Source organism: Melozone crissalis, unplaced genomic scaffold, assembly GCF_028551555.1.
Source record: "Melozone crissalis strain CALT ecotype California unplaced genomic scaffold, PUWL_Pcris_2 ptg000005l_1, whole genome shotgun sequence".
NCBI classification, from domain to species: Eukaryota; Metazoa; Chordata; class Aves; order Passeriformes; family Passerellidae; genus Melozone; species Melozone crissalis.
In genome coordinates this window covers 54,069,743-54,094,987 of record NW_026535783.1, presented here as the reverse complement: position 1 = coordinate 54,094,987, position 25,245 = coordinate 54,069,743, and the positions used below count along the sequence as shown (strand labels likewise).

The window sequence follows — 25,245 nt, the reverse complement described above, 5'->3', positions numbered from 1 at the left end:
TGAAAAAGGATTCATGTTTTTCAATGTATGTTTGTGTTTTTATAATATGAAGTAATTGTTTACTGCTTCCTCCTTTTTCACAGTAACCTAACATAATTCCACTTGCTTTACCATATTTTCAAAATATTTAATACTGATAACATTAATAGTTACATTTTAAGTTCAGTATTGATCTTTTTTTTTTGCTAAAATGTTGTCTGGATATATTTACTTTTTCCATATATTTGAATTACTTTTATCATCACACTTGCTACTTTTTGAACTTGATTTACCTGTAGAGAAAAGAAAATACCGTATTTTGGTTGCTGAGACATAATGATTTCCATAGTCATTCTCTCATGATTTCCAGAGTTGAGTCAATGCAGACTTAAATCATGTCTCCCAAACTGTTAATTGAGATCATTTAAAGAAGAGCATATCTAGGGGGGAAAGAAATCCAATTTATTCCTCTCACCCTGAGTCTCATGTATTTTCTTTCAGTAAGATTTAAATGTTGGGACTAGAATTATGTTGTCTCCCTGAGTAGCAAGTACAGTCTGTCTACTTTATATTCATTACTTGCAAAAAGCTCCTTGAAAGAATATTAAATCCAAAATAAAGCATTCCAAATTTAGTAAGTGTAAGAAGTAGGGTTGTCATGCACTGTGATAATTTGTTTTAACAGGTTTTCTTAGGTCTTAAAAAAGCAAAGCTGAAGAGTGAGTTCTATGGAAGAACTGGATTGACATACCAGTATCATCGCTCAGTAGGAATTTTTAGATCCATAGTACTAGCACATTTGATATTGGATGCTTTCAGATTCTGTGTCATTACTGAGACTCTGATGTGTTACAGTAGTGAAAATGAGGAAGAGTATGAGTAGCTAGCTACTAGCCAGTGTAGGACTTCTGCTTGCTGTGTGTGAGCTGTCCAGTGGACGAAGGGCAATGCCCTTTGCCTTAGAGTATTTCCAGGATTTCTTCACAGCAAGGTGAATTAAGGATCTCAGTCTGGGCTTTGAAATTAATGTATTCTTCTTATTCAATGCCAGAGCTGGCTTTTTCATCTCCTTTTAACCATTCTGTCTTAAGTAGATTCCTTGTCCCCAGTGGTTACTCCATAGCAGTCCCCTTGCTCTCCCTTTGCTGCAGCCCTGTGCTTTTGGCCAGTTGGTGCCAGTTCTCTTCTCCTTCCACCTGGACTATCTTTGGATCAGTTCCAGCTTCTCCTCACTACTTCTGATCCTGATGGAGGCTGGTGTGGTCTGCATGGCCTGCCTCCATATCTTATCTAGCAGTGCCCCCAGGAATTGCAGTGCAAGCGCCGACTGTGCAGCACAGGATGGTTTTCCAGCCTACAGTCAGTCCTGGCCTGAACTGACGGGTGGGCAAAAGGGGGACAACTGAAAACTACCAGCTCTGCTGCAGCAGAGATGAAGAGATGGAGCAGATAAAGCGTAGAAATACAAAAGCAGTTTTTACAAGTCTGTACCGCAGTGATCATACATAAACAACGATCCTTCCAGTGCGTGTTGTTGCAGGTCAGTACAGTGCAATGCAACAGAGACTGCTCCAGTTGAACAGCTGAAATCCGCCTGTTGATCCACACCTTTTTCTGCAGGCCTGTGTGGTCTGCCTGGTATGAACCTGGGTTCACTTTACCCATTTTCAGAAGTTATATATTGAGCCATTGGCTCTTAATGTATCTTGTCAGCTCAAAGGTATTGCTGTGCTAGCTCAGGTAGTCTGCAGTTAAAGCCAAACTAGCTTGTACTCAGCTGCTGGTGCTCTTTTGTGCACCTTCTTCAGAGATTATGGAAGCACAGCCAGCAGCCAGAGGAATATACTCACAGACAGTAGCCTTGTCAGAAATTACGCACAGGCCCATCCCTGTCTCAGTGTGCATGTCTCTGCCAAACTTTGGGCCTTCTCCAAGGCATCTCAAAAAGGAAACAGTTATAAAAATGTACATTGTTGAAATTGCATTCCTAATGTGTTCTAGAAGCAGTAGTAATCTTCCTGCTGAAATGTTCAGAAAAAACCTGGATCAGGTGTCCACCTTGAAAGATTTTGAAGGCAGTGTATTAATATCTGGCAAAGTGAAACACAATTGAAAAAATGGACCTTAGCTGTGCATAACATATTAGCCGTCTGCATCTCCACTGAGAACAGGACAGGAGTGCCTGCAAGGGTCTATTACAAAGCAGAACAAATCTTTATGAAGATGAGCTGAAAAAGTTACCCATAAGCTTCTGCCTTTGCTCAGTCTGCACAGAGTGTTCTTTTTGACAGACAGCTAAAGTGAATTGTCGTGAGAGGCATGCTATGAGCGTGTTTTTTAAAAGAAGCTTTCCTGTGAATTTTATGGGGAAATATGCATATGATAGGATGAGTATATGTTAAAGGAGCATCTCTGAAATCTGGCTGTGGCCGGCTGTTTTTTTGAGAAACCTTTTGAACGGAAATGGACTTGAGGCAACTTCTTGAGGACACCTTTGAAGTCAAACGCTCAAGTAAGGATTTTATGGATCAATTGTTTATATCCATGTTTGATTACCTAGAAGAAGAATTTGACATTTGTGAGAAAGCATTTCATAATGAAATTGAGGCTAACTGGAGCACTTCTAATTTTCAGTAAGTGAAAATTAGGCTCTCACACTGGAAATTTTTATTATAATTTTCATATTGCTGGTGGAAGTTTATCATCAGCTCTAGTTTTCCTTTTGTTTTGATAAATCTGATTTGCATATAAAAAACTTAAACCCCTGTCCCCCAAGATTCTTTAAGAGGGGAAAACACCCAATCTGTGTGTTCTGTTTGGTTAGATGTCTAAAACAAATTACCATGTTTCACCCCTCTTGAGACTTTGTACAGAAGTATTGTACTTGGAAGAAGTCTGAGGTAGTCAAGCATATGCATCAACACCAGCTCTCATATTTATTTTTATTTAAATCAATTTCATCTTAAGTCAAAACCTGTGTGGCTACTGTCAATCACTTCATTCAGGAGGATGGTCATGTTTTGGTTCTATCCGAAACTCCTTTCATAACTCCTACACTAAAACATGCAACTCTTGCTAAACCGTCTGTTCACTAGAGATGACATTATTTTAACTTGCAGTCTCACCCCAAGGAGCCTGAGCCCAACCCCAACAAGCCCCTGCAGTCCATGCAGTCCTCTGTTCGCTTTTCATTTTTGGAGGTAAGCAAGTAAACTTCCATTGTTGATGTTTTCTTCTGCGTCCAAAACTTAATGATCAAAACATATTGCAAAAGGAAAATTAAAAAATAATGAAAATTAAGTATGTGTCTGCCAAAATATGTTTTACTTGACCAGCTGCTTTTCTAAAGGTAGGTATTTTATGGAAGAACCCCCAGGATAATCTATATTTTGAGACCTAGTATGCAGACTCAAGATACTAATGTATAATTCTGTGTTGCTTTGACTGCTTAGGAGGGTATCTGAAATTTTATAGGTTTTATAGGCTTCCTGTGATCATCATGATTGTGTTCTGTTATGTGAGAAGTTTAGAAGCTTAAGGTGCATTCAGAAATGAGGGTGATTCATGAAACACATAGTTATTTTTTGCTTAAGTGAGGGCTAGTAGTGTGCTTAGTGAGTTGAATGATTCAGAATAACACAAAATCATATTCAGTAATTGGTAGGACTGTTTTGTCCTCAGGACTAGGAGGATTTTAAGCTTCACTTCTATTTCAGTAATGTTCTAGATAAGCCTTAACAGCCACATGCAATATCCTTTTCACCCCCTTCTTCCTTCAAATCCCATGTTTGTTCATAAGAATAATTTTTTTGGCACTTGTCAGAAAGGTAGTTATCTCATGAGATCAGAAAATCATTAAGTGGTAGAAAATACTTTGTAATTCTTCCTATTATGTAAAATTATAATAAATTAAAATGGATGGATGTTTCTGATACAGAAAACTTTTTTCCTTCCTTCTTTTCTTTTTAGAGCAGGAAGTTGCTAGTCAGGGATCTCATCGGTGTCAGTCATTGAGATTCTGCTCCATAGGGAAGGTAGTTTTTAAAATGAGTTACTAATAAGTCATCAATGCCTCATGGATTAAAAAAAAACCAAAACCAAACCACTTCTAATTTTGGTCAGAGGTCTCCCTTGTTACTGTGAGAATAAGAACTACCACATTCTTAAATTACGTAATAAAGTATATTTGTGGGTTTTTTTGGTACAACTTCGAACAGAGTGTGGCAGAGGTGAAGGTTGCTTGGATGTGTTAACCTGATTCAGTATACTTTAAAGTTAAAACCAAATTAATAGGTGAGACCTCTTCCATCAAGGGTTCACATGACACTGAAAAATGGAGCAATGACCTAAAGACTTGATCCATGTTTCTGAAGAAATATTGTAGTTTTTTATATATTTTGTTTTGTTAGGGAAGACATGGTATAAGAATTCCTTATTTGTGCAATTTTCAGTATGATTTAAATAAATACACTTTTTTTCCTCAGTGAAAACACTTTCATAATGTTTGTTAAATTATCAGCAAAATCATCAGCTGGTATAGAATACTTGGTGAAATTTGTATTTTCTAATTGGGTCTTTATACAGCCAGAAAAATCACTTCTCTTTGTGGTGAAGGATGTGTTCTTTTTAAAAATTTCAGTTTTGTGGAATCAAAAAGCTGTATACAAATTTTATATTTTGTATGACCTGGATGACTTGCTGAACGACCTCTGCAGATGTGTGGATGTGCTGCTGTGCAAACTGTGTGATAGACAAAGCCCTCAGTGTTTTTAGAGCTCAGACCTTGTTTACCCCTCTGGGTGGCAGAGACTCCCAACAGTGCCAAGTTGGAGCTTTTCATCCTGTGATAGAGGATGTTGGGAGCAGACTTTTCAGATACTTTTTGAAGAAATAGAGTGGAAATTATTGTTAGTGCTTAATGTGAAGCCTCATCCCCTGATATGGCTGGAAAATGTCTATGTTCATAGGGATTTTTCTTTGGTTCTTTTGTCCTGAAATTTATGTAAGGCTACCAGAATGGTTACTTTTTCCCTGGAGTGAAAATGTTTAAAGTCTGATTAAATCTGAAACAGAGTACTGTATTTATCTGTAGCTAGAGAGCTGCTGGTGTATTGAACATCAAATGTTTCAGTTATTAGTTACTCTTAAGCTTGACCTAGCGTAGTGGAAAGATGAAATGTGTTGATTTTTAGGGTATATAAATAATTAGCATTTCCATTAGCTCAGAGTACTCCCATATGTGGGAGGAGAGAAATTACTTCAGTGACACTATTTCTGCTTATATTCAGAAATGTTAACATGCAGGCCTTACCAGAATGAATGGATAGGGTTTTCCTGTGGTATTTCTCTTTCTCTCTCTAACATGCTGCCTCATCTCCCTCATGGCCTTTGACTTGCACAGCTGCTCCTTGGGCGGTTGTTTTTGTTGAAGTTCTGCTTGTAGCATTTGTCACATACAGTAGTAGTCTAAAGGGAACCTCTTGCCAGCTAGATGATCATCTTCTTGAAATAAACAGAAACATCCTGTGAATGGAAATACCTGCCTCCTGGTACAGTGTGGAGCTCTCAATTCTTTACTTCTGAGAGAGGGTGGGGGATGAAGTGGTAATTCAGATCTCAGAAAGATAGGCACACATTTACCATTATATTTTTATCTTTGGTGTGAGTCACCTGAAAACTTCCAACTGTTGTTTGGGGGAAAAGTATGTGCAGTTCTAGTACTAATAATTATAAGCAGTAGATTTGCAAGGAAAGAGAGAAGATGATGTAAATAACTGAGCACAGCTACTGAGATATTTAGGATCCTCATGCTTCTAACATAAATTTAGTGTTTTTCTTTGATTTTGTTGATTTGAAGTCCTTTGTCACAGTAATGGGGAGTGGGGTGGGGAAAGTATTTGAAAAAGACCAGGAGGGAACACTAAGTGTTAGAAGTTATAGTGGCTTCTAGTAAAAGCAATAAAGGAAATTGCAATAGTAAATAAAAAAAATATATAACAACATGCATTTGAACCTGAAGAGTACAGAATGTTGATTGCCTACAAAAAAATCTTTTCATTCAACATTTTGCTTTCCTGATGTCACTGATACTGAGCTGGGAGAAAAACATCTCTAAGGCAGTTGATAGATAGCTCTTAGTTTCTACAAAAAAGAAAAGATTTTAGTGAATTTTCCAGAAAGCCTTCACTCAGGAGCGGGAGCATTGCCCATGTGTCAGGCACTGTACAGATACAAGTGTTTTTACCTGGCTAAGACTGGTGAAGAGGTAGATAGGGTTCATTCTGAAGCTTTGAAAAAGAAAGTGTCAAGTAAAAAAGCCCATATACTTTTTTTTAAATGGTTAATTTTTTAAATAGACTCTTTAATGAAGAAGATCCAGTTCACCTGACCATATCTACAGCTGAGTTGGCAGGAAGGCAAATCAGGATTATTATCTAAACCTTTCAGTAATGTAATCTGCTCTTTTGGGAAGCTTGTGAGGATGCCACTGTAAACACTGCATTTTACATAGGGTCATGTTGTCAAATGATTACGTATGTGTTACCAAGAGCAGCAATTAGAAGTATAACTGGCATGGATTAAACCTCATCCTGTGGCACTGTATTGAAAGAAAAACAAATGTCAGTGTCACAGATAGCTTGGCCGCTTTTTGGTATTTAGTAGTAAGTTTTTATATCTGGAAATTGCCCAAAAATGTTGACACTTGTATTTTCTTTAAATGTAACCTGAATCTGTAATATGAATGAGTAATTATTACAAAGGGAGAATTAGTATGAGACTTTAAAATATAATTTTATACAAATAAAAATTCAATTATTAAATTTTATAAGAAACTTTATTTAAGCTGTATAAAATCATATACCAAATTGTTGAATACAGAAATAAAAGGTCAGTGTGTTCCTATTCTTCCAGTTTCTCTGTCTGCATCCCCTTTTCCCCCCCCCCATGACATATTGTATCTCAGAATCAGATAAAGACAGAAGGCTTAAAGTTGCTACATTCTAACAACTGTATTGGCCTGTATTATGAAATCATCAATTAAATAGATGGCTTCTGTTGAAAAATGAACAGTAAAGTTTCTAGTGATTTCTGTATTGTTCTGAAAGTGAGTACGTTTAAAGAGCTTTTAAATGTTTTCTGGCTCTAAGTGATGCTGTGTGGGCACGTGGGGCATACACACTCATATGAAAGATGTAATGGACAATAGAGATTTAATTTGCTGTTTGGTTTTTACAATACTGAAGGCAATAGTTTGTTTCTAAACTTAGCAATATTCCTGTATTTCAGGAGGAAAGAGGTGTGCACAGTATTGGTGTGTTGCACTGCCTGTGTGGGCTGGCTGGGCTGGGTCTCTTGGGGTGGCCGTGGGGCAGCTGGGGCAGAACTGCCTTAGGGGCTTGCACAGCCAGGCTGATGACAGAGGCCTGCCCATTCAGTCCTTGGCCCTGCTGCCATGATCACGTTCCTGCCCTGTTCTCCGTTAGCTCGTGATCGTGTGGCTGCACCGAGCTGAGTCCCCACGGTGAGTGAGAGCAGGCCTGTGTCGGCAGCAAGGAGGGCGTAGGGAGCGCTTTTCTGCATGGGGGGACGCAGCGGCAGTGTGTGCTTGGACTGGCACTCTGCTGCCTTTGGCAGCACTCGCTGCCCACTCAGACCTCAGCAACAGCCAGGGTGACAGCTGTTCCACATGCTGGTTAATGATTAAATCTGGTGTAAGCATACAGTCTAGGTAGACAGGGAATACTGCAAAAAAAGAAGGACTAGTACTCACTCCCTGATGAGGAGGGACTTGTGCAGAGACATGACATGATTCTCTCAAGCAAAATTGTCATAGAGGAGTTAGCTATTAAATTTGGACTCTTCTGGTCTCAGAGTATTTGAACTTCTATGTAATTTTATTATGGAACTGCTGCTTCATGGATTCATAAGGTTTTATAAAAGACAAGACATGCACACGTCATAGGATACCTCCTTTCTCTCCTCAGTGACATAACCTCCATACCCAAGCGGACATTTTTCTTTAAAGTTTATTTCCACCTTTGCTTTCTGATACCAGTACAAAGTACATTGACCTTTAGGTTGTGCTGAAAGATGAAGCTGTGATTTGTTGATTTGTTACCCTGAAAAGGGAAGTTCTTGGGAATGGCTGATGTGGATGAGTTAAAAAATCACTTGGCTCAATTTCTTTCTCAATTTTTTTCTTTAAAATGACGAAAACCTGCTGTTTCATCTCTCAAGGTAATCTGATTAGTATTCATAAACATCAGCCATGAAGCACGAGTTCCTCAAGGTGAAATAAATTAATCTTTGGCTTTCTCCTCCAGAAGTAGTCTGTCTGCTCTGAAGTTACTTTTATGTCCTTGCTGTTCTCTTAACTCTTTTTGGGTCTATGTATTTAACCTTCTAAAACACTTTCCTCAGTTCTTTCCTATTTCTCCCATATTAAAACTTATGACAGGTCAAAGGGAGAGCTGTTTCCATTGGAAATTGAAAATGGAAAGTGAAAAACAATTTCATTGCACATTTAAGTTTTTTATGATGTAGAAATGAGTTTTGAGGATTGGTTAAATAAAAGCAGCTCCTTACTCAGCAGACGTCATCTCTTGTGTGCTCAAGCATGCTATTCTAGCTTCAGCTTTTGAAATACTTTAAAAAGTTTTCTGTTTTCTGAGCTCTCTGGAGTCACAGCGGAGGAGATTTTTGCTTGTGAGTTATCAGTCTGTTGTTGAGTGCTAATCTGCTACACGTGCATAAACATACTGGTATGTAATGGCATTGCTCCTGTGTAAATGAGGGTTCAGCTGAGAACTGCAGGAGCTGCAAATCTGTCATCAGTGAGCATGGGGTCCCCTGGAGGTTCTTCACTATTCGTTTTCATCCAAGAGGGATATGGGGATGTGAATTTCTGATTCTGTTTCGGTTTTTTTTGCGCTGGTGCTAAAGAAGGTGATGTTTTACTTGCCCCTCCACTGATGCAAATTCAGGGAGTATTGTTACCATGATGCTTTGTAAAGCTTCTGGAGCATGAAACTTAGGTTTTCTTTTATAATGAAGATTTGGCTTCAAGTATATTTTTAAAAGCTCCCAGGACAAACTTAATTCTTCTATATGGCTTTGTCTTATCCACATAACTTTTTCAATTTATTTTGTGGCTTGTACTACTTGATATTGTTCTGCAGGAAGATTTAGGTATGTATTTTTTAGATCAAGTAGAACAAGGAACAGGAGCGTCTGTCTAGTTTATAGGGACAGATGATGGAATTCTAGAAAACTTACAAAATAGAGATCTTTGCTTTAATCCTGTGGTTTTGAGTGTTTTTGTTGTTGGTTTTTTTTTTGTTTAGGTTTGTTTTTTTTTTTTTTTTGTTGGGAGAGGGTGGTGTATGTGTTTGGTTTTTGTTTTGTTTGTTTTGTTGGGGTTCTTTTAGTTCATGTATAAGGTGCATCTTAAGAAAACAAGGAAGTTCTTTGTGACAGTTATTTTTTCTGGTAGACTGAAAGCTACAGACACAGAGCTCATCTGAATCATTTTAAATGCCAGTTTGTTGATCTCCTCTCCCTCAACTCTCATAAAAATCCTCCCAAAGTACTTGTGTGCTAGTTTTATTAAATCTTCTGGCCTTTTGGGTTATATTTTATGTTTACCATTGAATGTTAAATTTTGAATTTAGTATGCTAGTCCTTCTAAGCATTTTGAGGAGGTAACATGAATTTGAATTTGAAAATTACAGTAATTTTGGAGTTGTGCTGTAATAGGGGAATGCTGAATCTGAAAATGGTTTTTATTTTTAGTTCAAAATACTGCTTGAAAAAATGGCTTACAAGTTTGAAGGCTATGCAGTCATAGAAATTACCTGAATGGAGATTTCTTCCTGAAATGCTTTACTACTTCCTAAAACAGAACTACAGTACTGCAGAAGTATTTCCCACTGAGATATTCCCTCATAATAATGCTTACTTTTACCTTAATTTGATGTGCTGCTTGGCTTACTTTGAAAAGTATTCATTGGCTAACCTATGAATGTTTTTGGTCTTAAACATACAGGTCTTAAACACAAATGACTTGGTATAGCCTCATTTTAAATAAAAACCTGACATTACTCTGTAGATTTTTTCCCCCCACATTTTTAATTAATTGTTAAGCATAAGGTGTTAATACTTACAAAAAATATACCACACCTAAATCCAAAATTATAGGAAAGGAGGGATGATGACAGGGAGTTCTGTTGGGGCCACAGAGAGACTAGTGAGCTCAGTACTGCATGCTGTGGTGTTAGGAAATCACTGCAGTTCAAGGAGGTGGTTACAATTGGAACAGTTGATCTGCATTTCACATATGAAAATAACTCTTAAGATGTGTCTTGAAATGTATTGGAAGATGCACGGTCTTCTCTCTTCCTATGCTGTCACACTACAGAGTTTCCTATACTGGCAAGTTACCTGATACCAGCCATCATAAGTTGCTGTGTGACTGCTCCTGTTGATGTCTTTGCTTTGCCCCTCAGGTGACATATTTGTTAGCAATGACTGAAATGTGCTGCTTTCAGCCTCAGCTGCTCTCAGCCTGCATGTACAATTCAAACTTTTGTGGTATGGCTTCAAAATTGACTTAATCTGATTTGATAAGAATGCATTGAGTACATCTTGAATTTGATGTCCACTTACTGTCCAAAATGTGACTGACTGTAATCTGTTGCTGGTCATTTCTTGCAGATATGGAGAAATTGCTAGGTTAACCTGCCAATTGTCCTATATTTTTCTTGGAAAATTTTGTGATAGGGGTGTCAGTGGTTCACTTTCAGCAGAAATATTTCCTGAGGTAATTCCACCAAAAATCACAAATTCTGCAGTCTTTTTTCAGTATAGTGACAAATTTCAGTTGGTCCTTGTGTCAGATGCCAAAGACAAAAATCCTGCAGCTATATTCTTGAGAAGCAAATTCTTAACCTTGCTCAGTGCCAATGCTGCAGCATTATGTTGCATCTGCATCATTTTATTGCACCTTGATAAAAATAGATGCAGAACAGAAGCCAGCGCTGTGTGCATCAGCCCTCCCTACAACACACAGCTCCAGTAGAGGAAATGCTTTGGAACTCTCAAAGATTTTAAGTGAGTAATGCAGAAGAAGGAGTTGTATATTGAAAACACACTGCTGTCCCTGCAGTGGCCTTTTATGGGGGCTTCATTATTTCTGTTTGTCCTGGACTGCCAAGCAAATTGTATTCTATTTGCCATCTGTATGGCAGTTGTCTTCTGTTAAGTGGGCAGTTTTCCTTATCTCTTCCACACCCAGTCCTCCCTCTAGGGAGATACCTGCTGATAATAGGCTATTGAATGTCACTGCATGACTGATAAGAACTACAGCATCCCATTGTGAGATGCTCCGCCCAGAGGGTGGAGCCAAGCATTCCTACCCAGATAGAATCTGGAGACTCTGGAACACCAGCGCAGCTTCTCCACTGGATTCCCAGAGGAACAGCTGCCTCTTTCACTGGATCTTCAGAGGAAGACTACACCCTTCTACAGGATCACTGCTCCAACAGAACCACACCTGACACTCCAGGAGGACTGCAGCCACAATTCCAGTTGGACTGCTAACAACACCCTGACCCACAGGGGGTCAGGTTGTGTTCTGAATCTGTCAGTGCTGTTTTAGTTTACTGCATTGTTTATGTTATCTTTTTATTTTCTTCCCTAATAAAGAACTGTTATTCCTGCGCCCATATCTTTGCCTGAGAGCCCCCCTTAATTTCAAACTTATAACAATGTGGAGGGAGGGGGTTTATATTTTTCCATTTCAGGGGAGGCTCATGTCTTCCTTAGCAGACACATGACTTTCCAAATGAAGACACTGTTGTATACAACACAACTTGTTGCCACTGCTGTGCTGGCTGAATTGCTTTGCCCTGAATGTCTTAGAGTGTCTTGCTTTGGTAGTTGCTTATTCTTGAGTACTATAGAAGTGATAGATTCATGGCTGCAGACTTCTGAAAACATTTTAAAAATGAATGTTTTAGAAACAAAGTGGTAAATAGGAATGAAAAAGCATGAGACTGAGCCCCCCAGAAGTACAAATCTTCTCAGTCCTTTTGTTTTTTAGAGATCTTGTTTCTACTCTTGCTTGCAGCTAACCATTTCAGAAAGAAAGTACATGTGTAGGTTTCTAGCAGCAAAGCCTTGCAACTGTAAAAAACTGGGGAATGTCACTAAACGGCTGTATTTGAGACTTTACAGTTCTTTCCTGATGCCAGTTGTGTTTGCTCTTGATCCATGAGATGTATTAGTGCTCCTTACTGGCAGAGCTGTTCAGCAAATAGTCTCATGGCTAGTAACAGCAGAGCAGTTTCCCTGGATTTTGTGGGAGAGGGATACCTCATGGCGTGGTTTAGGGAACACAGACTGATCACCTATCTCTGTGTCTCCATCCCCTGGTATGAGATGAGATACAGCTGGGCTCTGGTAGGCGCACAGAGTGAATCTAGAGAATGTAGTCCTGAGCATCTCTGAGGAAGCATTTCCACCTACTGCTGAAAAGCTTCCACCACTTTTCTTAGAAAGTATTGGAAGCTTCTCCTAGGCTAGAATATAGTGATGGGAAGCAGAAAGCATTGAGGAACCTGATGTCGGAACTTGAACATCTCCTGGTATCACCTCTCCAGCTTTCACAGACTAAGGTGTTTGACAGTTTGTGGTAACCATTTCCTGTGTGATGCAACAATAATGTCAGTTTCATGTGATTCTGTATATCTTGGGTTTATGTTGTCACATGTGGCTTTGATAAGCATGATGATCTGCTGAGCTTGTCCTAGAGCAGTCTGATGCTCAAATCCTCAGACCACTCTATGGCAAACTGCTTCTTAATATTACAGACTGAGAGGGAATGACCCAGATCTGTTATATTTTTTTGCAGCAATAAGAAAACTGCTGTCATAGAGCAGAAACATTGCACACCCTCTGTTCATGCCAGGAGTGATGGAGGCTGCTTTTTCTGCTCTTCAGAAAGAGACCACCAAGACTGGTTGGACTGGAAAAGAGAAAGTGGTTTGCAGTTAGCAGCCCGAGCACAGTAACACTTCAGCAGTGCAAAACGGTGGGAGGTTAGAGCTTCAGGGTTACCTAGCAAACCATTAGTGTGTCTGACAACCAAAATGTGTACCTTGAAAGAGGAAAGAAGGGTTTGCTCCAAGAGGGGTTCTTGGTAGAGGCTCTGGGGAGATGACGAGATACTTCTTGGCTAGGAAGGCAATTTTTCAAATTGATAAAAAAGTAAATGGTGACAGAAACAAGCCTAAACTTTCATACAACAAAACACTGTAAAAGACTGTGAAGAACAGCCACAGTGGAAGGAGTTCTTGTCATGTTTTAGAAGTTGTAGACTGGTTGCTGTAGTTTTGTTGGCGAGTACATAGGAACACATGTATTGAGTTTGGGAAGGCCATAAATGCTGTGTAACTTTCCCAGCTGATAAAACCTAGAAATATTTCTAAAAGTTGGTGGGAGAAGGGGATGATGGCAAGTGCTGGTGTACATATTTATCAGCTGAAGCCAGTATTTCATTATGAGCAGCCTGGTATGTTCCTCCTTCACCTTCAGCTTCATACTGCTGTTCCTTTGCCAAGAGAACATTTAGGCTCTCCCGATGCAGTCTGCCACTGGACCAGTGAAATCTGCTCTTCTTGTGAGTATGCAGAAGTGTGCAAGTGTGGATGCTGAGGAACAACAGAATATAGAGTAGGCTGAAATGATCCTTTTTCAACATTAAGCATGGTTATTACTAAGTTTTGCAGACTAGAACTGTCATGTAATTTAAAAAAGATCCAAGCTCTCTAGCAAAGTAACAGGCAAAATACTGAGATAAATGAGTATGATGATTTAAAAGAAACAAACCATATACATTTGCATAGTTCAGACTCACTAAAATTCATGGTAAACCATGTTCAGATGTGACTGGAGATGGCCAAAGGAGAGACTGATTGAATGGTGAAGGGGTTTTGAGATAGGTTTGGGGTTTTTTTATTGCTGGTAAAGGAAGAGTCTATATTTGCAGTGGTAAATACTTACAAGTCTCTTTTGTATCAGGATATTAATGTTTCCATAAGCTTACATACAATTGTTATTCCGTTATTTATAATGGACTAATAAGGTTGTCTGGTATCAGAGAAATTAGGGCACTTAGTGATCTGAACTGTTATTTGACAGCTGAGCAGTTTATCACCTCATTTCTACTATGATAGAGTTTTTTAGAATGCTGGAAGCCTCACACAACTAATGTGGATTGTACTGATCCTCTGCTTCTTGGTTTACATAGTTTTGACAGTCTTGGAGACAATTCAGGTGCTGACTGTAGCTTCCTTGTTGGAGAGAGCTGATGTGCATTCCTAGTTGAACAAAAATAAACCAATATGTGATTGCTTGTCTTAGGAAATGGAGGGTGAAATTCTGTGACTCACCATGGTGTCCTCCCTGACTCTTCCTGATGTGCATATCAGAAAGATTTAAGACTGTTTCTTGACTCATCTGAATCCCTTTCAACTTATGCATATATGGTCTTTGCTTATAGGGAGGCAGGAATTGTAGAAATCATTCAGTATCTCTGAATCTGCAGAGTGGTCAGCCCAAAGAACATTTCCCTATTACTGTCTGCTTCTGTCTTTCCTCTTTTTTTAAAATATCTGAACGTTTGATGCAGGTGTTTCTGGAGTTATCATCACTGCGCTCCCAAGAAGTAGAAATATCTTTGCTTTACAGGTGGAGAACTGAAGTGTGAAAAGATTAAATAACTAGATGGCACAGGTTCTTAGACCCTGAGGCACCTTGGCTTAAAAAATAATTTTTAGTATTTTGTCCTGAATTTTGAGAATTTGCTGTCATGTTTTTATAAGTATAACTAAAATAATCTTTACTACTCTTGCAATTCTATATGCTTGCTTTTAATTTTATTTCTGTAAAGTTCCCTTCTTTCTGTGTAGTTAATTCTCCTGCTGCCAGTGGTCTGTTTGGCAGGCATATCATCTGCATGTCTGATAGTCAACTGTTTAGTAAACCCCACAGACATAAGAGTATGTGCTGAGTGTAATTATGGTTGTTCAGAAATTCAGATTTAAACCAGAGGTGTGTGCTGAACCACACCTATGATTGTTGATTATCTAGCCTTTTGAGGAGGAGAGCATTAAGGGTAACTTGTAAAGTGATTTAAGGATATTGTAAACTTGCACTGCTGTGTTAGGTCATTGAAATACCAAGGGTAGCATTAATGGACAGTCCACATAATATTCTTTTAAAGATAATGTTTTCCCTTTCAACTTCCTGTGCACCTGAGTTCCAATTTGCCAGCTTGCACTGCATGGGGTGCTCTATCTCACACTGTTCTGCTGACAACAGATCCATCACACGGGTTAACTGAAGCATGAAGCCAGATGGGTGCAGTGAAGACTCAGGAAATGCTTGGGTGTATATGTATTGCAAAGCTCTGAATTCTTGGTACCTGGTTTTTATTCACTGTCATTTAAATAATGATTTTAAAGAAAATTTTGTGTTTTAAGTACAGGAAGTAAACAGAGTACTTGCCAGTTCTGGGGAGGAGCGTGTAATGTCCTTGCTGTGACAGAGACCTGCTAATTGGGTGATTCATTTAGAAAATTCAGCATGTAAATATTACAGTGGATGAAGTTTTCTGTCTCACCGAAGTCATCATTTATACTGAATAAATGCTTTCCAATTCAGTATCACAGGAGTAAATTTGTTTAGACTTTGATTGACAGACTTGGGAACTTTGCTGTGCTGACCTCCATTAAACCTCCTCTGTACCCCAAAAGGCGTTGTAAGAATTATGAAAGTTACAACTTAGGATGACGTCTTTCCCAAACCTATCAGGATTAAAAGCTATCAAACAAAACCTGAGTTTGATTTATTTCTGTAGTTTATTTGACTAAAAATAGAGAATTCCTGAAGTCTGTTACTCAGATCTGTGAGTATGGCACTGTGGTGTCCCAGGGAAGAGTTGAATGTGAGAAAATGGCTCTGTATAAGGGGTAGCATTTCTGTTAGAGGAGGATCTTGTTTGAGAGTCTTCAAACCAAAAAGCTGTGGTGGCAGGATAAAATGCTCCACTTAACTGCCTTTGAAGATTGTGGATTTTGGACTCTGTTTTCCACAATTAGAAATTTATGAAAATAAAGCAAAACCAGATAAACTTAAAAGGGCTGAGGAGTATTTTTTGACGTATGTATTTCAAACTCTATTTTATGTAGTCTGTTTCCTGTAATAAAGAGAAGTCGTTTATGAATATTTTCATCTTTAAAAGGTAAAGAAAGAATGTGTGCTCTAAGTCTGATTTATACAGATTTATGTTATTTCAAAATATCAGAAACTAAATTTTAACTTTCCAGTGGGAAAAAAAAAAAAGCTTTTTCTATTAAAAAAGGGTTATTTTCTGCAATTGAATTAATAAATATTTTTTTCTCAAAAAATATGACTTAGTTGACTGTAGCTGTGATCTGGAATGGATGGCAAGAGCTAAGTATGTAACTGTTTTAGAAGAATGATTGTGTCTAAGTTTTCCTAAGAAATACTTAAGAATTGCACCTTGACCCTTAATACTGCCATTTGCCACATAAGCTGTTGCTGTTGGCTTAAAAAGATGCTTGGTAAAATACAGCTGGATGTGTGTGATGTCAGGAGAACATCTAAGTGTGTAGAGTGGTCTAAACCAATGCTTAAATCTTAAGTAGTGATTGTTTCACATGAGTGCCCAGAACCATGGAAAACTTCATTATGACTTTTTACATGTCTGTTGGATAACATGGTGCCTTCACATCACACAGTGGTACTGCAGCCACAAAAATTGTTAATTACGACTTGAAAAGATGCTGTGATCCTCTTGGGATGCTGTTAAGTGCTGGCAAAAAGGTACTTGAAGAACAATCAAAGTAGGATGGAATAATACTTGTTAATACAGTATTCCTCTCCCCACCCCCTGGCATTTGTGATAATGAAGCCAAGGTTCAAGCATCATGGTTTCTGGAAAATGACAGCATTTTTATTGGGTGTTTTCTGACTTGCTTACCATGCAAAGCAACACTTCTGAAATGTAGTAATGCTGCTCTGCTTGCTAAGATGAATGAAAATTCAGTGATAAGAATTGGGAGATGGTTCTTCTACAGTTTCTCATTAGCTGGTTTCCTAAATAAACTCAGAAGAAGCTAATCTCTAGGCCAGCGTAGGCTTTTAGCTAAGGCAGCAGAGCTTTTAGCATGGTTAGCTCATTCCACTACAGACAGCAAAATGCTGTATTAAAAACAGTGTTGTCTGATGTGAATTCTCATGCCTGATGCAGGTGATTGACAATATCTTAAACTTCCAAATATATTGTGCATAATCTTAGAGTCTTTCAGAAATGGAAGGAGATGCTGGGGCCATTGCGTTTCCTAAATGTGTTAATGTTAGATGAGCTATAATAAACTAGATCAGTGGGAGACTTTTAAAAAATATTTTGCACATTACATCAAAACTTGTTAGAGAAATAGTGTTTTTGTGTATTTATAAACATAGCTAAGAAAACTTGGAAGCTTGGCAGACATATATTGTACACCCACAAAATATTATTTTGTACTGTGATTTCTTTAACTTATTTTTACACTGAACATCCCAGCGAAAATCCTGTGCAGTCGCCAGATGGTAATAAGCATCAACATCAACCACTAGGGGGAGCAAGAGTTCAATTATTCTAATTAAGTGTCGCGATACTAATTAATTAGTACATCTTAAGCACTGAATATACCAGTGAGATCTTTTAACTTGACAACCTTTATAAAACAGGCTATAGACTTTATCTACCGCTTAGGGCTTTTTTATCCATCCTCTAGTGCTTGTTTGAAGTGTGATTATTTTTTTAGTTAGAAAGGAATATAACATACAGGATTTACAGTGATGGAAAATCCCTGTGTTATGATCAATAAAAGAATTTAAAACTTCTTTTCTGCCTGCCTCTTGCAGATTGAACCCATAAGTCTGTATGTGAGGGGAGGACATGACAGAATTTGCTGTTCTTACACTTTGATTCCTCATTCAAATCTCTTCCTGTTGTGGAAATGCATAGTGAATGACAAAGGTCCTCCAAAAGACTTGACCAAGTAAAAGAAACAATTTTTTTCAAGCTGTACACTGTATTTCAGATTAAAATTTCTTTTCTTGAATTCCTCATATCTTTTTTGCAGCCTTTGGGAAATGCATCAACTAGCTGCATTTGAGCCCCTCAATATTCAGTTATATCATCTTGCTCACATGAGAGATTTTCCTGCTTGTAGAACTGAAGGGCATTTATTCTTTTATATATACATCACATTAAAAACCTCTATTTTGGCTGTTTATCTATGATAATAGCTAAATTGTTTGCCTGATACCTGCCTTCCATATTCTGCAATATGTATGCATATTATGACTGGGGGATGGTTTTGTCCTTTGATATAACTTGATAATGGCTAGCAAGGTTGTAATGCAAATAAGGCTGCTTTATCCAGTGATAAATTAAGCTGTTGCTGTGATTACTTACCTCTTATGTATTCTTTGTTAGAAAGGGTATATTTTTTTTCCAGCTCATTGATAGCAGTTTTACTTCTGTTAGATGAAAAACATAACCCTGTATGGTCTAGTAGAAATGTTTAGTGTGCAGTTACTTTTTCAAATCTCTAGGCGAGTTTTAATGTTTCCCTTACACATACATTTTTCTGTTGTGGTAGTGAACTTATTACAATATTGTTAGGAGATAAGTGGAATATTTTGCAAATGTCTTGATACATAGTCAGCTGAGATGGTTATTGACCAGACTTGAAATCTCACTTGAAATGCTTTTTGGACAAACTGTTTCATGTCATCCTAAGTAAAGGTTCTGTACCTGAACTCAGTACTGGTAGCAGCTGATATCCTGTTTGTCCTTTTCAAGGAGCGTTATGGCATGACAGCTTTGTTCAGCCATTGTAATAACTTCCAGCTATTTCAAGACACTTGGAAAATAGTAACAATTGAATGAGCAGCTTCACCAGTTCCTTTGTTAGTCATTGGATAATAATTATCTGACTGAAGAGACTCAAGTAAACTAAAACAAACTCCTCTCAAGCAATGTGTTAGCTCAGTTCTAATGTACCGTTCTTCTAAGACATTGATGATGCATTTCTTTGTTGCTAAAAGATGTGATTTCATAATCTTTCTCGCCCATGAAAACAGAGAAGGTGCCTCATAATGACCTGTTTCTTTTCCTGGTTCACAAATTTACTCATCTTTTTTCAGTATGAGGCCTATGCTTTTAAGGTTTTACTAGTCTTAGTATCACTAAGGAGCTGTTTATTTTCTGTTTTGTTGCTGGTGACCTGCATTCAGTGTACATTGTCCTATAAAATTGATGAGACTTGAGCATTCTGTAATGCCTTTGGGCAGTGACTTCTCAAGATTTTCATAGGTTTTGAAAAATGCCAGTGTTTATTCGTGTAATTATCCATTGGCATGAAGATGGTAGATAACTTCTGCATTGGAATATTACGTGCAAAATATTGATTTAGTGTTGGTATGGCATTGTGGTTTTAAATATGTAGTTTCAACTTCCTAAGTAGTATTTTATGGTGATACTTAAAATCAATAGTCAGAGTTATACAATTAAAAAGTTACTGGGGAAGAATTTTTATTGCTGTTAATTACTGAAGTAACTGTTGACATTTTGAATTTTTTTTCTCTTATATGTTGAATGAGACTTCGCTAGGGATGCTTTTTATAAATTTGCTTTTGGAAATGTAATCTTCTTCAAAGCAAGCTTTTCTGCTTTCTGACTTGAGTGATATGATGTTTTTTGACTTCAAGTGAATATAAAAGGGAAAACTTAATGATCCTTATCACTTGTTTTGTTACTTGCTAGCTTATGTAACTCTTTGTGATGAATAAAAGTCATCACCCAAGTTCTGTAGTAAAGCATCTCCTAAGATATGAAGTTGCGAGCTGCTTGTTGTTTTCCAGGTTGCTGTACAGAGGACAACTTAAGCAATAAATGCTGTTAAGAACATACTTGCAGGTTCTTAACTTTGTTATTTTATTTATTTTTGGCAACTGCAGAATTCTGTTTTAGTTGGATACTGAAGGAAAGTTGCTGAACATGCCAATAACATTTTGTTGCAAGAAAATTACAGCTAATTGTCAACTATGCATTTATCAATAGGACATAGATCTGTTCCTAATAATTTGGGATTTTCATATTTTTAAGATGTTATCATATTTATTGGTCAGGTTTTTTTGTCCAGTTCTACATGACAGAGGTAACTAAATTGCAGTGGCTTATGGAACACAGCAAAGTACATCTGTTGATCCCATGTTTGTAAAGGATAAGCAGCATTATCAGCATTGATAGTGAAAGAGGCTTCAATTTTAGTGACAGCTGCTGAAAAAGAAGTGGTCCTGCTGCCCCTGCCTCTCTGCCTGACCCTTCATTCCACCTGTATCCCTTGTATTGGGGCTGGTCCTGGGATTTCCTTCATTGAGTTGATTCAACTCACTAAACTGGGAGAGAAGATGTACTCTTAGATGCCCTGTGTCATACTAATGAGCTTGCAAAACCTCACTCTCCCTTGAGGTCTTTGCTTTGAAATCAGGCATTTCTGTGTCATGGAAAGTCACAAACTGCAGGCACCACTCTGGAAGCCATGTCATTTATTGTCAGGCATTGCAAAAGTCTTCACCACCATTTACATGTTTGTCTCTTAAAGGATAAGGCCTCTGCTTTGCTTTATGAAGCATATAATTTGTCTAAGGTTGTTGTGGGATGATGCTGGACTTCTTACAGCTCTGCTCTTTATTTTCATACCTTTGTCAAAGTCTCTGTAGTGCCTTAATGTGCATGTGTCCAGCAAGCACTTCAGAAAAATAATTACTAAAGTTTCCTTGCTTTCAAGCCCATGCTACAAACAACAAGACTGATTAGCAGGACTGTGTGTGCATGTAATTGTGCACAGAAAGCCAAGATGAAGTTATGTTTGGATCTACAGGTCAGGGAATATGGGGAGCTATTGCTTGTGAATAGACTGTACAGCATCTAGAGACTGAGTTGCAAGGGATTTGACCACCACTGTTGGAAGTGCACACTGTTCACCGTGGATTGATATGTATCGTGGTTCTGGCCAGTGTTAAATTTTGGAGTAACCAGAAGGGGGCATGGCTAGGACGTGAAGGTCCACCTCATGTAGCTTTCTGGGGATGGGGGAAAGGGTCTCAGTCAGATTGGTGGAGGGAGTCAGAATCAGAATCAGATATTCTCAGGAGTGTGAGAACCCCTGAGAATAGCTCTTTTTTTGTACACTCTTTTATGATTAGCAATGTTCCTGTTCATTTTAAATCTTGTTTCCAGTAAATTGTTTTTATCTAGACCTGTGATCTTCATGCTTTGTATCTTCAATTCTGGCTTCCATCCTGCCTCAGGGGAATGGGGAGGAGGAGGAAGAGAAGGAAGTGAGTGTCTATAGTTTGTAGAGTCTCAGTGAGAGCACTAAGTTGGGGAACACTATTCCTAAAACCATGACCCTCTATTGCTATATATGTGGACAGATGGGGCTAAGTAGAGTGAAAACTGTCTCATCCCAAGTGTCATGTGAACCCTGCTAGCTCTGCTCTGTGGCTTTCAAATAAACAAAAAGGCAAGTGGAAATTTTAAAGTACATGAAAAGAAACCTCCTAGTTTTTGAACCCACAGTATCTTTGTCTATACCTGACCATCATTGTTTTCAACATCTGGAGTTAAGACATTATGGAATGACAAGGTAGTAGAGTAGTAATTTTAGAAATGCTTTTATTTGTGTACTGCTGAGATGTGAGGAAAAATGCTAGTCTAGACAGGGCTGCAAAGGGAGAGAGGAGAGGGCTGGAGAGTGATGCTGGAGTTAGGTGTGAAAAGACTGAGGACAGCAGACAGCAGAGGCTAAAACGAGGAGTGAAGGTGGAATTTTGGGTGGTGGGATTCAGGAAAGCAGACCAGGTGAGTTGGGAGGCAGCTGGTGAATGGCAAAGAAGGAAGCAAAGGAAGAAAGTTGGAAGGAAGAAGGGGAAGAAATGAGTCAAAGTACCTGAGGGATTAGGTCATTGTTATGAGTGGGAAAGGTACTCTGAGCCTTTCTGTACCCTTCTCTTGCCAGCCTGAGCTTCAGGGTAGCTTTCTCAAAAGAGGTGGCAATGGAGGGAGGCGGGCGTCCCAGCTTTCCGTGGCAAACGCCTGATGTCTGGAGTGGCATGTAGCCAGTGTGACAAACGGTAATTGAGTACCTGTACCGTCAGTTCTCCCGGGAGAGGCAGAAGCCCCGGCCGTGACACACGTACACTGTGCACCGAGAGTCACTGCTCCTTGACTTACAGTTCCCAGCCCGTCCGACCCGCGGGGGGCTCTGTGGGGGTCGGGCGGGGCTGTGCCGTGCTGGGCTCACCCGCGGGGGCTGTGCCGTGCCGTGCCGTGCCGTGCCGTGCTGTGCCGTGCCGGGCCGGCCCGCAGGGGCTGTGCCGTGCTGGGCTCACCCGCGGGGGCTGTGCCGTGCCGTGCCGTGCCGGGCCGGCCCGCAGGGGCTGTGCCGTGCTCGGCTCACCCGCGGGGGCTGTGCCGTGCCGGGCCGGCCCGCAGGGGCTGTGCCGTGCTGGGCTCACCCGCGGGGGCTGTGCCGTGCCGTGCTGTGCCGTGCCGGGCCGGCCCGCAGGGGCTGTGCCGTGCTCGGCTCACCCGCGGGGGCTGTGCCGTGCCGTGCCGTGCCGGGCCGGCCCGCAGGGGCTGTGCCGTGCTGGGCTCACCCGCGGGGGCTGTGTCGTGCTGGGATCACCCGCGGGGGCTGTGCCGTGCCGTGCCGTGCCGTGCCGTGCCGTGCCGGGCCGGGCCGGCTCGGCTCGCGGGGCACGGGCGGGGGGCTCTGACCCGCGGTGGGCGGGCGGAGCGGGAGCGGCGCGGCCTCTGCGCGGCCGCCAATGGCCGGGGCGGGGCGGCACCCGTGAGCAGCCGCACGGAAAAGTTTCTGTCGGTTCGGGTTGCTGCTCTCTCTACTCTCCTTCCGCCCCCTCGGAGGCTGGCTGCCTTCTCACTCTCTTTCCCAGGGCTGCTGTCCCTTGCTCCTCTTCCTCGTCGTACTATGGCACTGAGTTATTAAGCTTTCAAACGCAGAGAAATGGATACGTCGGACCCCAGTTTTTGGACGCTCGTTTCCAACTTCACGCTGCGCCACCTGCGGCGAGGCAGCCGGCTCCGCCGGACTCAGAGGTGAGGCAGGCCGCTCCAGGTGCGCGGGAGCGGGCGCTGGATTTTCCCGGCAGAAGGGCCCTGGGAAGGGTCGGGAGCCGCGGCCTCCTGGCTTCTGCTGGTCTGGAGCTGTGAGAGCTGAGAGCCTCTCCTTGCGAGGCCCTTGGTGGTGGTTTTTCTAACCAGACGCTGCATAGTACTCTGCCTCCATTTATAAGATCTTTTGTTTTGTCCAGCCCTTCTACCCTTCTCTTTTTTTCCCTCTTAAAGACATTTCCAACTTGCTGTCAAGTATTCGACCTTTTATTGGAAACAGATATTCTTCTTATGGGCAACTCAAAACAGCCTATTTTGTTCGGTGGTCTTAAAGGGACAGGTTTACGTAAGTACCTTTTTTAAAACAGGCTAGCTTAACATTTGTTAGTATAGGAATGGCCTGTTTTGCGTTTGTAACATTTTCATTATTGTCAGGAGGAGGGGAAAAGGCTTAGAAATAGTAAATGCTGAGTAAAAGTTAAAGGGTTGTGCTATCAGTGGGCAAAACAGGCTGTCATGTCATGGTCATTTTTTTGTGCCATCGTGGCCCTTTCAGTTAAATATGTCCCTATAACAAGAATAAGAAAAAAATGTATAGAACTTTGTAACTTCGGTTCACTAGTACCCCGTATGCCATTTTGAGACATACCAGGTGTGGTGTTAAATCATGACAAGCTTCTGACTGTGAAACTACCTTGAGTATTGGCTTATGTATTATCTTTGGAGAGCATGTGTAGAATGTTTCTTCTGCTGGCTAAAAAGATGGCACAAAGCAAGCAGGATAGAGGCTTAGCAAAGTTGGCTTTTACTAAGCTTTCAGTACTTAGAGTCTGATTTTTTGTTTTTCAAAAGAAAGAAAGCTACTCTCTGTTTAATGGCAGAAAGTTTAAAATAGGAAAAACAAGTGGTCTGTTTGACATAGATTAAAAAACTATTCCTGCAGTAAGTATCTATTATTTGTGTCTCCTACTTAGGGTAGCTGAAAATACTGAGTTATTTTATCATTATTATCCCTCTCTTGTAAATAATTTTCCCACTATTACACAGCATTAACTGAGAATTGGAATATGCCATAAAGATTTTTCTGCTGAGAAATGTTAAGGTTTTTTATTCAAGTTATCTTTACTGTTCTTACTCAAATTGGGTTTGTAACCTGTGTTACAAACCCAATCTGTGTGAAGACCTACAAATACCTTTATAAATGTATGGCTGTATGGCAGGTTGAGGAGGAGAGAATCTTCCTAGTTCTCATAAGAAGCATGAAATAAATACATACCATTGGTTTGTTTGTTTTATGTATTTGGATACCTTCTTTCTTTTCAGGCATATTCAGTTCTGTATATGGGTTTCTTGAAATACTTGAAAGATTTTTTAAAGTGACCCTGAATATTGTCTCAGCATATCACATATATGGTATGTCAGTGAATAGTACATGCCATATATGCACTTACATTTCATATATTATAGTGATATTAAATACTTAATACCCTCTCTGTAACCAAATCAGTGTGCCGCAGCACTGTGAAGTTAAAAAGTCAGCAGTAGAATTTCAAGGCTTCTTACTCCTAATGCGCCCAGATATCCCTCCTTTGTCAGGCTGGTTCTGTCTTCTGAGGGGTGGGAAGTCACAGTCTGCTCTGTTAATGTCTCCTGGGGAATGCTGTCCACACACTTCTTCAGCTGTCTTAAAGGTGGACCTGCCTTCTGCCCCCTTTTGCTTGTAGTTCATTTACTGATTAAGGTATAAAACTTAAGGAGTAATAGAACTGTCAGAAGCAAAGAACCCAGCATGGGCAGCACAGATTCTCCTAACTCTGCTGTAGAAATGGGTTTGGATTAATTGAGGTACGAGCCAGGTTTATGTGTTTTGTGCTGTGGCTCACCTGCGTTATCTTAACAGGCTCAGTCAGCCATGGCTGCAGCTGCATGTGTAAACTGGACAGATAGCTGCTTACTTAGCTTAATTTGCCACGGGATGCCTTCCCCTT

At 39.9% G+C, this 25,245-nt stretch overlaps 1 protein-coding gene across 3 annotated transcripts in view; it reads left to right on the top strand.

The window, feature by feature from the left end:
- The window catches only part of MAST4 (microtubule associated serine/threonine kinase family member 4), a 284,359-nt gene that overhangs the window by 152,348 nt on the left and 106,766 nt on the right, over positions 1-25,245 (top strand). The window contains exon 2 of one of the 3 annotated variants that reach the window (XM_054281782.1): positions 3,099-3,179. The exons of the other annotated variants lie outside the window; for them this stretch is intronic. Within the exon in view, the coding sequence (XP_054137757.1) occupies positions 3,099-3,179 (81 nt within the window). The remainder of the gene's footprint in view (positions 1-3,098; positions 3,180-25,245) is intronic. 3 annotated transcript variants of the gene reach the window in all.